At 32.8% G+C, this 17,054-nt stretch overlaps 2 protein-coding genes across 2 annotated transcripts; one reads left to right on the forward strand and one right to left on the reverse strand.

The window, feature by feature from the left end:
• Positions 1 to 824: 824 nt before the first annotated feature.
• Positions 825 to 4,543, forward strand: AS1 (myb-like HTH transcriptional regulator family protein). The gene is given in 5 exon segments (XM_012219561.4): positions 825 to 1,181; positions 1,492 to 1,539; positions 2,198 to 2,303; positions 3,241 to 3,289; positions 3,292 to 4,543. Coding segments are annotated over 3 exon segments (1,155 nt in total). The 5' UTR covers positions 825 to 1,181; positions 1,492 to 1,539; positions 2,198 to 2,270; the 3' UTR covers positions 4,365 to 4,543.
• Positions 4,544 to 4,844: 301 nt separating this feature from the next.
• LOC149498462 (uncharacterized) lies at positions 4,845 to 12,251 on the reverse strand. Its single transcript, XM_089717921.1, has 4 exons — positions 11,533 to 12,251; positions 6,126 to 6,272; positions 5,183 to 5,463; positions 4,845 to 5,103 (listed from the first exon to the last, which is right to left on the reverse strand). The coding sequence occupies exons 1-3, from the start codon at positions 12,130 to 12,132 to the stop codon at positions 5,188 to 5,190; spliced, it is 1,023 nt and encodes a 340-aa protein (XP_089574047.1). The 5' UTR covers positions 12,133 to 12,251; the 3' UTR covers positions 4,845 to 5,103; positions 5,183 to 5,187.
• Positions 12,252 to 17,054: the final 4,803 nt, after the last annotated feature.

A 17,054-nucleotide genomic window follows, 5' to 3' on the forward strand; every position in this document is an offset into this window, starting at 1 on the left:
ACTATCATCCATCCCGTGACGTAATCCGAATCAGAATTTTCTTGGGACTCATCGAATGGGCTCGTCTAGCATCACTAGTTCATCATCTTTTCGATGGACGGTTAGATGTTAAGTGGGATGGTGTGTCATTATTACACTGTAACTCTTTACTATGTCTCTAATCAGTTGATCTCTAGTCACGTCCGCACAGTTTTGCATCAAAGCGAAAAAAGAACAAACAGTGACCAGAGGCACCCAGATTGTGAACCGAAAAAGAAATTCAAATATTAATTCTAATCAAAATAATTAAAAATGAAAACTGGAAAATAATTTCGCCTCAGATTACGAAAAAACTTGGTCCTCCTTCCCTTTTCACGATGGCGCTTTCTTTTGCTACTGTGCGCCGGAATTTTGGCCTTCTCTCTTTTTGTTTTTTTAATAAACAGCACAGAGACTTTCGTTGACCATTACCGTACGCTAATTCCTAATCTTAATCTTCAACGATGATTAGTTTGTTGTTTTCGAGCTTTATTATCGCTAATGTTACAAGTTTATGTCGTTGGGGACCACATAGTACCTAATCCACGTTAGATGACACGTGCGCGTAATCTGTCACGCTTCCCAATAATGTAAAACCGGCGTAGTAATCGTGTTTCATTCGCAGACTCACTCCATCCAGGTGCCGTCTCTATTCATTATTATATGTTGACGAATTCGTTGACTCTGGTGTGAGTCAGATGTTTCTACGGCTGTGATTTTGCTGTTTTTCTATTTAGATGACAGGCGTGTCTTTTTAATAACGGAATGCATCAATTATTAACATTATTAGAAGATAAGTGTGTGTGGGATCGCTCACCATAAACAGAGAAGAAAAAGGGAGAGAAAAATAAAAAGAAAAAGAAAACTCCAAACAGAAAGCAGCGAAATGAATAATGGTGGCGCATTTTAAGCGCTGAAATCGAGCCAATGCTTTTCCTTGCAGCATTAATGCACCTCTTTCCCTCTAGTTCTGACTCTCTCTACTCGTTGCTCTTTTTCGTTCGTTTTCTCTCTCTCTCTAAGCTTGACTTTGTCAGTTTCTCTATTGCACTGTGTAGTGTGTATTATTATATGTTGGGTAAGTAACTATTGGCGGTGTTAGTAGTGGTGGTGCTGTTGGTGGAGGAGGAGGTGGAACTAACGGAATCACATTGTATACAATCGTCAGTATTTAGAACTCTCTTTTTTTCCCTTGCCATTGGCGTGCCTTCCTTTTTTCTCCATTCTGCTCTGTCAGATCTTTCTTTCTCAAGATTTTCACTGTTAAGCTTGTTGCTTTGTTTTTGTGCTCTCTAGTCTAATCTCTCGATTCTCTCTGCTTATTTTTGAAGAGTTCTCATACTGTCTCTCTTTCTAGTTTCTTTTCTGTTCTGTTTCTCTCTCTAGCCAGGATTTCTATTTCTCTCTCTAGGGTTTGAGGCCTTTAGCTGCTTACGTTTTTATTTATCGAGTTTCATTGCTGGTGTCGAGCAGGAGATGCGTCGACGAAGAATCTCGGTTTCAAGTACTTGATGATAAAATGTAAGCCTTTTCACTTGCTTCCATTTCCCATCATTTTTTAATGAAAAAGTTTCTTTTCCATGAGCAAGGTGTTTTTTTTTTTAATTCTACATTGGGATAATTTTGCTTGCTGAGAGAAAATTGCTTTTATTTTGATTTCTTTATTTTATGAATCTATGGCTCAAACCATCGAAGGAATACCTTATCCGTCCTATTCTACTTAAAGTTGTAAATTTTGACTTTAGTATTTTTAGTATTTGTTTATTGTGCTTCTGTTTTGGGAATTTGGGAATGTTAATTTATAAACACAGGAATTGGCAATCGCATCTGGTCACTCTGAGCAAGTTTCATCAGACAACGGAATATTGGCCGTTGATATCTTCCAAATATTTAATTTTTGTGGGTGAATTACCATTCGAGCTGGCTCTAATTTCAATTCTCACACTTTCGGTTAATAATTTTCGTTATTATTTTCCTTTCCCTCGAGCCACTTGTCCAATTTGGTTTCTTGCTGGGCTTGGGCATATTATTTGGATCTAACAAATTGTTTTAATCAGTGGTTTAGTGATTGAGATGTGGGTCTAACAATTCCAATTAAATTCTTTGCACCAATTTTTGCTGATGATTGTATAATTTGACCATTTCGCCCATGTAACTGATTGTGGTATGTCTGCAACAGTAGATTGATTGCATTCTGGAATAGCTCCGCAATTTCTAACAGTTGGTCTTAAAATCTACATGATTTGAGCACCATGTCCTCACTGCTTTTGATTGTGATATCCCCGGTAGGTCATTCAGAAGATCATATTTTGTAAGCACAATATGTATTTCGTACTTGTTGTGCTCTTAATTTATCTCTAGATCCACATGATTTAACATATGATTTTAATTACAAATTTAGGCAAAATCTAATTGCAGGGGCCACTTGAATTTGTTATGCTATGTTCTTTCACTATAAGCACTGCTAATGAGCACCAACTGGTTTTTCTGTGTATTGTGCATTATTGATGTCTAGCACGTTAAATGCTATGTTGTACGTCTGCATAAATATATTGATTGAGATGTACTCAAAATGTTGTTGTCATTTTCTTTGACTGTGTTTAATGTTATACCTTAGATACTTTGTGGACTTCATTCTTGTCATATTCGTTGCTTCACATCATTTTCTATTCATGTTGGAAAATCTAGATGTTAATACCCACTGATTTATTTGATCAACTGTTGTTTGCAATTATTTGCTGGTGCCTGGGTAAAAATTCGTTTTGCCAATTATGCGCTTGTACCTGAGATAGAAGTAGAAAGAGATGAGGGTATTGGAGGTGTTTCTGCCCCTGATTATTTGTTTCTGTCATCTTTTTAGTGGGTTGATAAGCGCAGTTAAAATCTTTATCAACAGCCTTTGCTTGGTGTTTAACCTCTATAGTTAGGCTGTATATCTGTTGAATGAATGCTCCTGTTAAGTATCTGGCAGATATTTGCGGGCATGAAACCAACTACTATTTAAGTTTCATACCTTCATTGTTAATGGTGGTGGTTGTCTTTTAAATAAAATATGCAATGTGGAAACAAACTTTTCTAACTTTCCAATTTTTGATAATTCTGCCTCCCTTTTTTTCTTTTGCTGGCTTCATATCTTTCTGATGGAATCTTGGAATCATTAGAGTAATTGGTCCTTTTATTTCTTGGTTTACATAAAATGATATTTTATCTGGCACTTTTCAGATACATTATGAAGAGTTCAAGGAAATGGGCAGTGGAGCTTTTACATGGAAATGAAGGAGAGGCAGCGTTGGAGAGCTGAAGAGGACGCCTTGTTACGTGCATATGTTAAGCAATATGGTCCAAGGGAGTGGAACCTTGTATCACAGCGCATGAACACACCCCTAAACAGGGATGCCAAATCCTGCTTAGAAAGGTGGAAGAACTACCTCAAGCCTGGTATAAAGAAAGGATCACTTACTGAAGAAGAGCAGCGTCTTGTTATCCGACTTCAGGCTAAACACGGTAACAAATGGAAGAAAATTGCAGCTGAAGTTCCAGGAAGAACTGCTAAGAGACTTGGAAAGTGGTGGGAAGTGTTCAAGGAGAAGCAGCAGAGAGAGCAAAAGGAAAATAACAAGACAATAGAACCAATTGACGAGGGCAAGTACGATAGGATTCTGGAGACTTTTGCAGAGAAGCTAGTGAAAGAGCGCCCTGCTCCAGCATTTGTCATGGCCACTTCCAATGGGGGCTTTTTACATACTGATCCCCCTACTCCTGCACCAACTATGCTTCCCCCATGGCTTTCTACTTCCAACAGCACTTCTGCTGTTAGGCCACCCTCTCCTTCTGTAACCCTAAGCCTCTCACCATCAACAGTTGCAGCTCCTCCTCCTCCAATTCCCTGGCTGCAGCCTGAAAGAGGACCAGATAATACTTCTTTTGTTTTGGGCAGTCTGCCACCTCATGGATCAGTGTCCACATGTGAGAATATGATGATATCTGAATTGGCAGAGTGTTGCAGAGAGTTGGAAGAAGGGCATCGTGCTTGGGCAGCACACAAGAAGGAAGCTGCCTGGAGGCTACGAAGGGTAGAGCTACAGCTGGAGTCAGAGAAGTCATGCCGGAGGAGGGAGAAAATGGAAGAGATAGAGTCGAAGATCAAGGCTCTTAGGGAAGAACAGAAGGCTTCTCTTGATAGGATCGAAGCAGAATACAGGGAACAATTAGCTGAATTGAGAAGAGATGCTGAAGCCAAGGAGCAGAAATTGGCTGAGCAATGGGCTACAAAGCATTTGCGCCTTTCCAAGTTTCTTGAACAGGTGATGTGCAGGCCTAGGCTTGCAGAGCCCAATGGCCGGTGAGAAGTTATGATTATCTGGCTGTAAGGAATGGGGCTTCTAGAAAAATTCTATCTATAGATGTCTACTTATATTTGATGTCTGTTTATGGCATGGACTGGGTGAATGTAAGGTAAGATTGGCTTAACATTTACATATTGCATTCTCTTTTGAAGAAATATATCATGATTTTATGCCAAAAATTGCTTGAAAATATTTTTGGTAGTTTGTGGGTTGCTGCAATATTGCAGCTGCTAATCTTGTTCATTAAATATTTTGTTTTAGATGCGTGCATTAGGTAACATGATATTTTATTTGACTAAACTAGGCTTTGTTTGAAATAGCCTGCGATTGAGTGATGAACAAAAAGATGATTAGGTACCATGTAGGCTTTGTTCAAGCAGTAGTGTTTTGCTCCAGAATTGGTGTGGTGTCGCTCTTCCAAAACCACACCAAAAAGAAAATAAAAAAAGACCCTGAAATTTAGTTTTCCTGAACGATAGAGAGCTTTAGTTTAGAAAATCATGTCATAAATGGAAATGAGCATGCTAGTTTTTCAAAGGTAGGTTGCAATCTACATCCTTAACAAACAAGCAATGTATAGAAGTTAACTTTGACTTACAATATTATAACTGAAGACATTCGAACGAAATTGTCTTTGAAAAGTTTATTATTATTCGTCTTCTATTAAATAGCAGTTGGCCAATTCATCGATTTTCCATCACTCTTCAGTCTTCATTTCAGCATCAATTAAATCCAAAACCTGCATTTTCATGTTAAATCAAATATCAGGTTCAGGACTTCACTTTTTGTATCATTCGCAAGATTAGTGAAGAGGGTACCTGGCTCAGGGAATTGGTGCATGATTTTGGTAATTTTTGATGGAAATCATAAAAATTTGATTCCAATGAATCTTGAGGTCATTTGGAACACCAGTTTCATCACCATGAAAAGCACTCCACTCATTATTTTCAGCATTAGTGAGTGCCCATGTTATGGATTCAGGTGCATTTGCAAAATCAAAAGCCGTACTCGTAATCCTTCTCTTCTTCTTCTTTTTCATCTTCCATGGCGTGCTGCTACTTGCTTGCTGGGCGCTGGAGCTCTCTGCTGCACTTCCATTCTGCATCAATATAGTGAGTTCAAGAGACCTTGATCACTTTAATTATATACTATAGAACACCATAATTAAAAAAGCGAAAAACTAATCCATAAGGCTCTGTTTGTTTTCGTAAATTAACTTGTAGGAAAATATTTTTCACAATTTTCCGTTGTTTGGAGCGTTTAAGAAAATAAGTCAATAGAAAATATTTTTCGAAGGAAAATTAAGTCATTTTTTAAGGAAAACAACTTATAGTTCTCAAGAGAGTAAAATATTTTTCTGACATTGGCAAATTTTATAAATTCATATTTTTTTAATTTATTAATCATCATAGTTACTACCACCAGTCATCATTTACCGCCAATCACCACCATTGGTCACCGGCGGCCACCACTACCAGCCATCGGCGGCTTTCATAATTTATATTTTTTTTTTCATTTTTTTCATATTTAACAACAAAATTTTTAAATAATAAAATTTCTATTATTATTAATATTTTTTATGGTCTTATGAGATAAAAACTTCAATATTTTTAACGAATTTTCAATATTACAACCAAATAACGGAAAAGAAGTTCTTTGAAAAATATTTTTCGAGAAAAATATTTTCCATGAAAATACATTTCAGCAAATTATTTTACGGAACAAACAGAGCCTAAATGTAAAATAATGAAGCAAGCTGACCTTGCTCTGATCATGACCAAATTGTTGGTTTGGTTGGTCGCCTGCTTGGCCAGCAATGGCTCTTTCCATTGATGCTTTCACTTCCAAATACACCAAAACTGCTCGCAGTGAACGGAACTGCTTCCCTGTTTCGGGCTCATAGTAGAACTGCACTCACAATTATGTGTCAACCCTCCTATATATCTACAAAATGCATTTTAACACATTTATATTTTTTAACATATCTTTTGACACATTTATCTTCGTTAGGATGTGACTAGAGATTTTCTTTTTTTTTTTTTTTTTTTTTTTTTTTGAGTGGAGAAACAGTTATTAAGTTATTTCTAGGATAGGACTTATATTAAGATTTATATTTTAGAAACTATATCTAATTGTACATAAATACAAAAAATTTTCGAGAGACCTGTCACACCCCCTAAATTTGCAAATAAACCCAAAACATTGAGAACTATAAAAAAAAAAAAAAAAAAAAAAAAAAAAAAAGAAAAGAAAAAAGCCCACTCGCTTACTGCTCATCTTCTGACTATTCAAATGGCCTAAATACTCATCTGCTACTGCCTCTGCATAAAAGTATGAGATTCTACTTATATACTGGCTCTACCCTTTCTATACCTAAAGTTCCTATTCTTATATACTGGATCTGATACCATATTACAATGTGAGAACAGAAAGGGCAAATAAGAGTTTAGGACCCATAAGGACAAATAAGCATAATTTAAACTTGCTTGAGCTTGATTTTGCCCTTGAAATTGTATTTGAAATGCCAAATCAAGGGAATACATAGGTGGAAAGTTAAATAGTTAATTAATTCTCAAGCTAAGTGAAGTCAATTTACATAAATTTTTTTTCATGAATTTCCTCTTATCCATTCATTCACGTTTACTCTTTCAATTCGTAATGTGGTATCAGAGTAAATTTGGCTTGATTCAGTTATTTTTCTATTCATCGTGTATTGATTGTGTTTTAATTCAGGCTCTCATCTAAATATCTAGTCCCAGCGAAGCCATTCAAGGACAAAGCCTAATTCAATTAGAGGAGAAGAATTTTAAAATTCTAATTCACCTTTACACTTTTTAATTATCAAATTATTCCTTAGAGAAAGAAAGTTTAAATTCATTACTGACTTATTGCATATATATTTATAATAGGTTTAATTTTTATAATTATTTTGAATTAATTTTATTGGGATTTTAAGTAATTTTCATTTAATTTTTAATTTTGCTTCTTTCATTATTTTAAGCTCATTTTGAAAGGTTTTTATATGAATTTTGATTAGGAATTTGCCAAAAATGCAAACAAGCAAGAATGACCACTTGATCATTTGACATATTTAAATTATTATATTATTTGGGAAGAAATTAGAGATTGGATGTTTTTCTATTGGATAGATTTCTTTAAAAGGCCAAAATTTTTAAAGTCTATATAAGAAAGGTTATATCACAAGAGAATGAATTCGACGTATCTCTATACTGTTCTACAATTTAAATAATCTTTAATTTGATTAATTATATTATATTAGGAATGATAATTGGGAAATTGTATTCAATTTAATTAGAAATTACAACTTTATTATGGAAATTTTTGTCCCACCATATTATTATGTATATATTTAGAAATTTTAAAATGTCTCACAATGAATAAACGTGCAATGTATATATTTCAAGAAAAATATTTAAAACTAGATGGTAATTAATAAGCTATATAATTTGAATAAAATTTTCTTTTTCTTTTTTTTTTACTTTAACTTCTTGATTTTGTATTTTTTACATAATAAAGTTATTTAAAAATTTTAAAATATATATTCGCTAAATAATAATAATATATTTTTTGTAAATTAAGTTATTTACTAATTTTAAAATATGTTCCCCAAAGAATAATTTCAATTGAACATAATTCCATATTAGATGGGAAGTTTTGTCCAATTTCAATTAAGAATTATAATCTTATTGCAGAGGTTTTGTTCTATCAATAAATAGTTTGTTTAACTATTTATTTGCCTTAGCTATTAAGGGTATATTTGTTTGAGCTTGTTATAACTTATTAAACATCTATCTTGTTGATTCCGATAAAAAGAAAATAAGTTTATTTTATCTTTTTAGATAAGCAGGTTTTTTTGAATATGAAGACGAAAAGATTAATTGATTTAAAAAGCTAAGTTTTCTTAACTTAATCGATAAGTTGTATAATTTTTTAAATAAGAAGACAAAAATATCCTCACTTAATATTTAAATTACAAATTACATCCTACTGTTTAAAAGGAATTTATATTGGATATAATTTAACTTCATATTTTATTATTTGCATTTTCAAAAAAAATTCCTATTTTATTATGTTGGGATGTAATTTAACTTTATATTTTATTATATAGTGAATTAATGGATGATGTACTTTAATGTTATATTTTCTAGTGAATTTTTTAAGTTATTATGAACTATTTTTAAATTTTACATAATTAATTTATAGCATAAATCATAAAATTAAATTTATATTTTATATGAATAATATACATTCATGTCATTCACAATCATATCATGTTAGTAGTTGAATAATAAATTAAATTTATATGTTTTGTTTTTTTTCTAAAAGGTTGTATACTTGGCTTTATCTTATAGTATAATATTATTATGTAAAAAAAATATATATAAAAAATATAGAAGCTCAAATATGTGGAAAATACACTCATTCAAATTATTTAGATATCTCATTTAGTAAACGATCTTAATCATTCAACAATAAATTCTTAATACAAGCACTTAATCATTCAGTTCAATAAGTTGTTGATTCAAATTCAGTATTCAGCCTTCAATTCAAACAAATGACTCTACTTAGTTTTAATTCTTTTAATTTTTTTAAAGATTTTTTGATTTAGCTATTAAGAACTTTTTTTTTTTCCCTTTCATTATCAAACGTTTGATTTTGATTTGATACAACGTTAAAACTTGAATGAATAATATTTGGTTGAAAGTATACGTTTTATGTTCTTTTTTAATTTAATTTGAAAGAAAAAGGTAGTTTAGAAAGGAAGAAAAATACTGCAAATGTTTTTGTTTTGAGAGAACTCTAAAAGAAATCTTGATAATACTCTATAGAAAGGAAAAATAATAGCTATAAGAACAATATGTAAAAGAAGAAACAATGACTCTTATATTTCTCCTTTTTAGTAAAAAATAACAGAGATTATTTTAAAATATAATTTATGTGAATGTGCAATGAGTATAAACAACATGCGATGTATATAAATATAAACATAAATCTTAATATTAGTCTATATCTTTAGCTCCAATTTATGTATTATTATTATTATTATTATACCTAATATTCAAATTCTATATTTTAAGCCAAAAGTAATTTTAAAGGTTAATATTTTTATTATAAAAACAAGAGGTAAATATATGTAGATTATTATTATGATGACACCTATTATTGACTTCCTCTTTCATTACTTCATCCTTTCTATATCCCTCTCCCTTGTTCTCAGTTACTCATCAAATGGCACTCAGTTCATATCTTTAAGTTCGATCATTGTGTTTGGAGGAAGGTTCTTTTAAGCTATCTAATCATTGGTATTGGTTCTGGAGCTTTTCTGCCTGGTGCTATTTTAAGAAGTTCTCTCTTTCTCCTCCCCACCCTCTCTCTTTCCATCTTTCAACTTCGACCTCGACACAACCCTAATTATCTCCTTGTTTCTCCCCTTCCTCCTCCTTCCTTTGCCTCTCCCTCTTTTCCCTCTAGAGATAATAGGTCTTACAGTAAACTGGTGAAACCCCCTAATCTTAGATAACCTGCAGTGTTTGGAAATGGCAAAGAAGGGTTCTCAAACCTTCTCCATTACCTTCTTTCTTCAATGCAGATGCTCTGGAAAGTGCCAGGGAGGAAAACTTAATTAAAGGTGATAGCGTGAATGATGTTGGAGGAAAAAAGAAAAAGAAAGTTAGGTTAGAAGGAGAATTTGTTTGGATTATCTAAAAGCATTGGATAGTAGCTCTTTGAAATTGGTACTCTAAAGGCATATTGCTAATGCTGCTATGATGTTTTTAATTTTGGTTTATGGAGTTTTCAGTTTGGTTCTTAACAGATTTTTGATACCTTCTTTTCCTCTGGGTTTAGGAAGCCTTATTCTGGGGTGTTTTAATAATAATAATAATAATAATAAGGTTTTTTTCATCCAGATCGGAGTCCTTCCTACATATACCGACTGCACTGATCATACTATCTATTAGTTCTTTGGAGGAAATATTAAATCTATTAGTTTATTATCTAGATATGATTAGTTTTTATTGAATATCAAGTGAACAAACTCATTGTGAATTTCTCAATCAAAGTCAAATGTTTTTTATTATTAATATTAATCTAAATAATTAAAAGTTACTTTTTCATGTATTAAATTGTTTTATATAACAATCCTTCAAATGGTATCTACAGTTTAATTTGATTTATTTTAGAAAAAAAAAAATCAAACTATTAGACAGTTTTTAATAATTGTGATCTAAAATTATATATTATTTGTTTAAGAGTGAAGGTGAATTGAAATATATAATTTGATTTAATTTAACAATATGAATAATTAGCATCTATATATATATATTTAATTTTTATAGTTATTTTTACTTTATCGTTACATAGTTATTTTACAATTTCAATTAATTTTAAAAGAAAAATTCATATTTGAAGATTTATTTTTAGAATATTTTTCTTTAAAGATATAATATTAGGGCCTAATAGAAAACTCGTAAATTAATGTGAAATTGATTTAAAATCATTTTGCCGATCGACTCAATAAGTAACGAATTCCGCCTGCAACCTGATCGGAACCCATCCTTTCAAAAAAAAAAAAGGAAGAAGAAGAAGAAAGAAAGAAAGAAAAGAAAACAAAAGAAAAAGGGAAAAAAAAAAAAAAAAAAAAAGACCCAGACACCCAAACAACTTAAACTCAAAACAACCTGAATCTGAAGTCAACCCACAAGAACTTTTTGTCTCCTCCATAGATAACTGACAAGAAAACAATACTACTCCTCTTTCTCATTTTTTACAGTTAGACAAAATATAATAATCATCACCTTAGCTTCATCATGTCATAGTAATTGACAGTTAACAAGCAGACCAATTATGAGTGAGGGGGAAAAAGTGTATTCTTAAATTCTTAGATTCAGTTTTCTTGAAATAAAAAAAGAGAACTCATGCATATATAATTTTTTTTAAAACAAAAAAAAAAAACCATTTGCAAGACAAATCAACGAACTTGTAAAAGGTTTTAAAATAAATCAATGAAAAAAAATAAAACAAAATAAAAATAAATAAATTCAAAACATATTCAGGAGAATAATTAAGAACCCTAATCAAAACATTCAAAACTATATCTAAGGGTAGATTAACACAAAAAAGGAAAAAAGGTAAGTTGATGAAAAACCTGATCCACTTTCCCAACGTATTCAGGAGTAGTCCGCGGCCTTTGCTCGATAAGCCATCCATTTGGTAATCCAATCTTGTCCCCACTGTAAAAACGAGAGAGCGGACATAAATTTGGTGGCAGTTGATCTAAGGGAATTGGAGCCGACTTTTTGAGAATCTCATGCACTCTCTCATTAGTTAATAGTTTTTGAATTGTTAGTGGTGTTGGTGCCTCCGCTGCTGGTGGTGGGAGTGGTGGTGCCGCCGCCGCTGCTGGTGATGGTGGTGGTGGTGCTGCTGCTGCTGCTGTCGTTATTGGTGGTGGTGTTGGTGTTGTAGTTAGCGCTGGTGCTGGTGCTGGTGTCGTTGTTGTTGGTGGTGCTGATGGTGCTGGTGTCGTTATTGGGGGTGGTGTTGGTGTTGTTGTTGTTGTTGGTGGTGGTGGTGGTGGTGGTGTCGTTGTTGTTGGTGGTGGTGGTGCTGGTGTCGTTGTTGTTGGTGGTGGTGGTGCCGGTGTCGTTATTGGTGGTGGTGTTGGTGGTGTTGTTGTTGTTGGTGGTGGTGGTAGTAGTGGTGGTGGTGTTGAATAGTTCATCCCTTCCATTTCTGGATTTTGCATATACAAGAAACACTGAGACTTTCAATGCCTTGATTTATTGAGGAGAAGGGGAGAGAGAGAGAGAGAGAGAGAGAGAGAGAGAGAGAGAGAGGATTCCTGTTGAGTTGTCAGAAACATGCAACAAGGTAGACCATGGCACGTAAGAAAAGTAAGAAACTACTTTGCAATTAGGACAAAAGAAAATTATTATGGAGATTTATTACCCATATATAACCCCCAAATTTTACATTAGTATGTTGTGCTATACTACCATATATATTTCTCCTAATTAGCGACGGAATTTGGCAATGGATTCTATTTCCTCTCTAATTTGGCGATAAATTTTGCAACAACCAAACACCGGATAATTCAATGAAAAACATAAAAGTAATTGTAAAAAATATAAGAATGAATTTCCACAATAAATTAGCAACGGATATTAGTTTCATCGTTAAATAGTGTGCCAATTTTTGGCGCGAGTATTTAATGGTTGAAAAGATTCAAAATACCGTTAAAATGTAGTTTTCCTACTTAATAACAGATGTAAGTTTATTAATAATTAAGTTACATATGCGATATGTTTTCCTTAAATATGTGAACGAGTTTGTATAGATTACTAACCGACAAAGTTCGTTAAAAAGTCAAATGATTTTTCTTTCATAAATATCCTTAAATAATACACTACTTTTTGGCGCGAAAATTTAATAACTGGAAAGATCCAAAAACCGTTGATTTTTACTGTTAATGATTAACGTTTATCAATAATTAGTTGTACACAAGACATTTTTTTCCTTAAAAATAAGAGTAAGTTTGGGATGCCTGAACACAAGATGCTAGCAATTCGAATGGAGTTGAAAGCAATGACCTCAAGGACTTCATAACGTTTATCAACTATCTCATCTTAACTCGACTTGATATATTATATATAGTCAAAGTAATCAGTTGATTAATGCAGTATCATAAGAAATCTCACTTAGAAGTGATACAAAGGACAGTGAATTATGTAAAAGGAACCATTAACTATGGCCTCATATATAAGAAAGATATATCATTGAACATAGTTGGTCGTTGCGGTCTGACTATGTTGGAGATCATAATACAAGGAGCTCCACCATTCGATATGTGTTTAATATGGGTTTAAGAGCAATTTCTTAGCACAGTAACAGAAAACCTACTATATACATTGACACGGAACCCTATGAAAATTAATTTCAAGAACTCTATGACAAGATTTGGAATAGATCAAAGATCAAACCAAACTCCCCTCTATGACACTCAAAGCTTAAAGAAGCAAGAACACCAATAATAGAGTAAAGAATAAGATAAACGCCACAAGTAAATTGATAAGTTTACCTTGATTCTTGATGCAATTAGAGGAATGCAATCTCACAATCTCTCTAACCAAAGGAACACGCCAAAGCATGAACAAATTTGAAGAATTTCTATTTCATTGAATTGTTGAATATCAATTGTTTAACAACATAACAAAGCTATTTATACTAGATCTAAAGGTCCAGATCCTTAAAGGATTTAGAATAATTAATCTAAATCAGCTAAGGATAAGGATTTAGCTAATCTAAACCAACTAAGGATAAGATTAACAAATCTTAACAACTTAAGGATTTAGGTAACTAATCCAAATCATCTAAAGATTAACTAAATCTGAACAAATCAAGGATAAAATAACCAAGGGTGGCCAAATTATAGGAGGCCAAACCCATTAACATTGTTAAAACTCAAAATAAACTAACTAATCTTGCTAGAGGCAGACGCTAGCACGGCCTGGGGCGTGCCAATACGCACGGGCGTGCTTCAGGGTAAGTGTTTCCTCTTGAGAGTCAGAAGCGGGCATGGCCTGGGGTGTGCCACCTTGCACAGGCATGCTAACCTAGCACGGTCTGGGCGTGCCATGGGCTGGAATTTCAGATTCCATCTTAACATGTGCTTTCATTAATGCGAAAAACTTAGGTGTCCCTTCAAGTTCTTCATAGCACTTGTTGAAAGCAAGGTCATGGAGCTCTTGTGTGACTTATTCTTGAATGTATAAGGACATGGTTATTCCATATTTCTTTGCACGGCTCCTTGTAATTGGTCCACTAGGAAGTACTAATGGATTGTCATTGTCATGCTCCTTGTTCCCTTGAGCTCCATAAGTGATTGGTGATAGTGGATCCGTATCATACATTCTAGTATAGAAGTAGAATATCGAGCAGTGATGGTGGCAGCTCAAGAATATTCATAGTTGATACGACTATGAAGGATCTATATCAACCCATAGATTACACAGTAAAGTTATATTGTGATAATCAATTTGCAATCCAAATAGCCGAGAATTCTTTGTTTCATGCAAGGATGAATCACATGGAGGTACATTATCATTACATAAGAGAAAATATGCTTCGAGGTGATATCTAAATGAGGCACATAAGACTAAAATCAAATTACGGATATGTTTATTAAATGGCATGGTATTGTCAAATTTGAAGAGTTCAAAAGGTAACTTGGTATGACATTAAGGATGGCACTCAAAAGAGTCGGGTGCTACGTGATTTTTATAGTTATTTTAATATAATTTTTATTAGAATATAGTAGTTTTTATTTAAGTTGGGTAGTTTTTATTTATATTTTTATTTAATTCTAATTTTGCTTTATTGTTTATGTTGATCTCGTTCTAGAAGGTTTTTGTAGAGATTTAATTTGGAATTGGCCAAAATATCAAATAAGGAAGAATGGGGCGACAAAAATAATTGCCTAATTTGAGTTTCTATCATATTTGGTCATTTGGATTTTACTTGGAAAGAAATTGAAGATTTAATTGTTTCCTATTATGATATTTCTCCATCTACAAGTTAGGTGGTTTTCCTAATTAGATCAAAAGAAACGGTCTAACCCTTAATTTCATTTCAAACTTTTCAAGTAGTTGCAATTTTACTCTAAATCGACCTTTGTATCTTGGACACCCTGAACTTATCAACCTAGTTGTAGTTACACCCTAATTTGCTATTAAGGTGCAATTGCACTCTAAAAGTGCATTACAACACTCTGAACTTGTCGATTTGTTGCAATTATACTTTAAAAGTAAACTAAAGTTGAAACGTTTGTAAAAATAATGCAAAAAAATGGATTCCATATCCAAGTATTTAAACAATAAATAATAAAATCAAATCCAAGTATTCATATAATGAATAAAAAAAATCAAGATTGAGTATTTGATTTAAAAATTGAACCAAATTTAAGAAGCAAAAATGATGAGTTGGATATTAATTCAAAGTAAGATGTAATTGCAACTATATAGGTTGATAAGTTTATGATGCCCAGAGTACAAAGGTCGATTTATAGTAAAATTACAACTACTTGAAAAGTTCGGCCGAAATTAAAGGTTTGGCCAAAAGAAACCTTAAATCTTTGAAGTCTAGATAAGGAGCCTACATCACAAGAAAAGAAGAGTTCACACGTTTATGTACATATTCCATTCTTTACACTTTTCTCTACATTGTTTTCTCTTTAAAGACTTTAAGCGACAGTGTTGGAGATTGAGATTCAAGAAAGAATTTCCAGTTAAGCATCAAGTAAGTTTTATTCTTCCATTCTACTTGTTGTATTTTCAATTTTCATCATGTTATCAGGAATATTTACAAGTTTGTTCGAGTTTAATTTCTTTATGGTATTGAACTAATTTTCTATAATAGGAATTATAAGATGGTCTCATATTGCGGTTTCAAGTAAAATTCCACTACCATGATCTGTTTATAAAATAACCACAACTGAATATTGAGGCTGATTTGAGAGAGGAAATGTGGAAGAGACGGGAAAAAGATGATTTGAGTGATGAGTTCAATAACCAGATATCTTCCCAAAACTTTATTGATTCACCATCTCCTAAGATCCATCGGAAGCCATCAATCAAAAGTTTAGCTGAATGGGAAGAGTTAGAGCCAAGATGAACTATGTCTTTCTAGATTGGCGATAATTTCCTTCAAAAGGAGCTTTCAATATCAGATTTAAACCGTGTTTAGATTGAAGGACCTTCTTCCATAAAAATCCATTTTCATTTCTGAACCTCCACTACCACTTTCCAAGAAGAACATTATTTTTTCTGCTGCAGTTTACCAAGCCCCCCTTAGTTTTACTTCTAGAAATAATGTTCCAAGCTACCCAATTTAGAGATTTTTCTCCATCCAATCATTTTCCCCAAAGGAAGCACCTCTGGATTCTCTCAATTTTCCTAATGATACATTTAGGAGCTTTGAAGATTGACATATAGTAAAGGGGGAGTGATGAAAGAACTGATTTAATGAGTGTAATTTGCATAGAAAGTAGACGGGCCTTCCAACCTGTGAGTTTGCATTCAAATTTTTTAATGATAGGCTGCCACATTTTTAGTCTGTGAGGATTGCACACTATGGAAGTTCCCACATAAACAGCTGAAAATTTACCCGTTGAACATTTCAAAGAATGTGCAAATTGCTCCAAAATATGATCTTCAACATTAATTTCAAAGAGCGTACTCTTATGAAAGTTAATCTTTAGACCTGATAGAAGCTAAAAACAAAGAAGAATTCTTCTGAAGTTCAACATGCATCCTCCATTTGCTTCATTAAAAAGAATAGAATTGTCCGCAAACTTTTTATTACTTATTATGACTTCGTGAACTTATGACATCGCCTATCATCGGCACTAAAAGATTGTTGAGGGTCATTATTGACTCTCTAAAAGACTCCATTGATCTATAAAATATCAAGTTTCTTTAGAAGATTCTCCATCAATCATTAATCTACAACCATAAGTTTTCTATAAAATATCCCACCAAATCTAGAAAAATCAATAAATATATATAGCAATTATGATTTACTATAATTTGCGGCCGTGATTTCTTAAGCAATTAAATTTGAACTAGTATAAATAAAAGAAGTACACTCTCTGTTTTAAAATATAAGTCGTTT

The sequence above is a fragment of the Jatropha curcas genome, chromosome 2, assembly GCF_041381405.1.
Source record: "Jatropha curcas cultivar XTBG-Jc1 chromosome 2, XTBG_Jcur_1.0, whole genome shotgun sequence".
NCBI lineage: Eukaryota > Viridiplantae > Streptophyta > Magnoliopsida > Malpighiales > Euphorbiaceae > Jatropha > Jatropha curcas.

Excerpts from the sequence above, each read along its gene's own strand:
- LOC149498462 (XM_089717921.1), bottom strand. The coding sequence starts at position 12,132 with ATGCAAAATCCAGAAATGGAAGGGATGAACTATTCAACACCACCACCA. Across the intron at positions 6,273-11,532 it reads ACGTTGGGAAAGTGGATCAG|TTCTACTATGAGCCCGAAAC; the intron begins GTTTTTCATCAA and ends TTGTGAGTGCAG. Across the intron at positions 5,464-6,125 it reads TTGGTCATGATCAGAGCAAG|AATGGAAGTGCAGCAGAGAG; the intron begins GTCAGCTTGCTT and ends ATATTGATGCAG.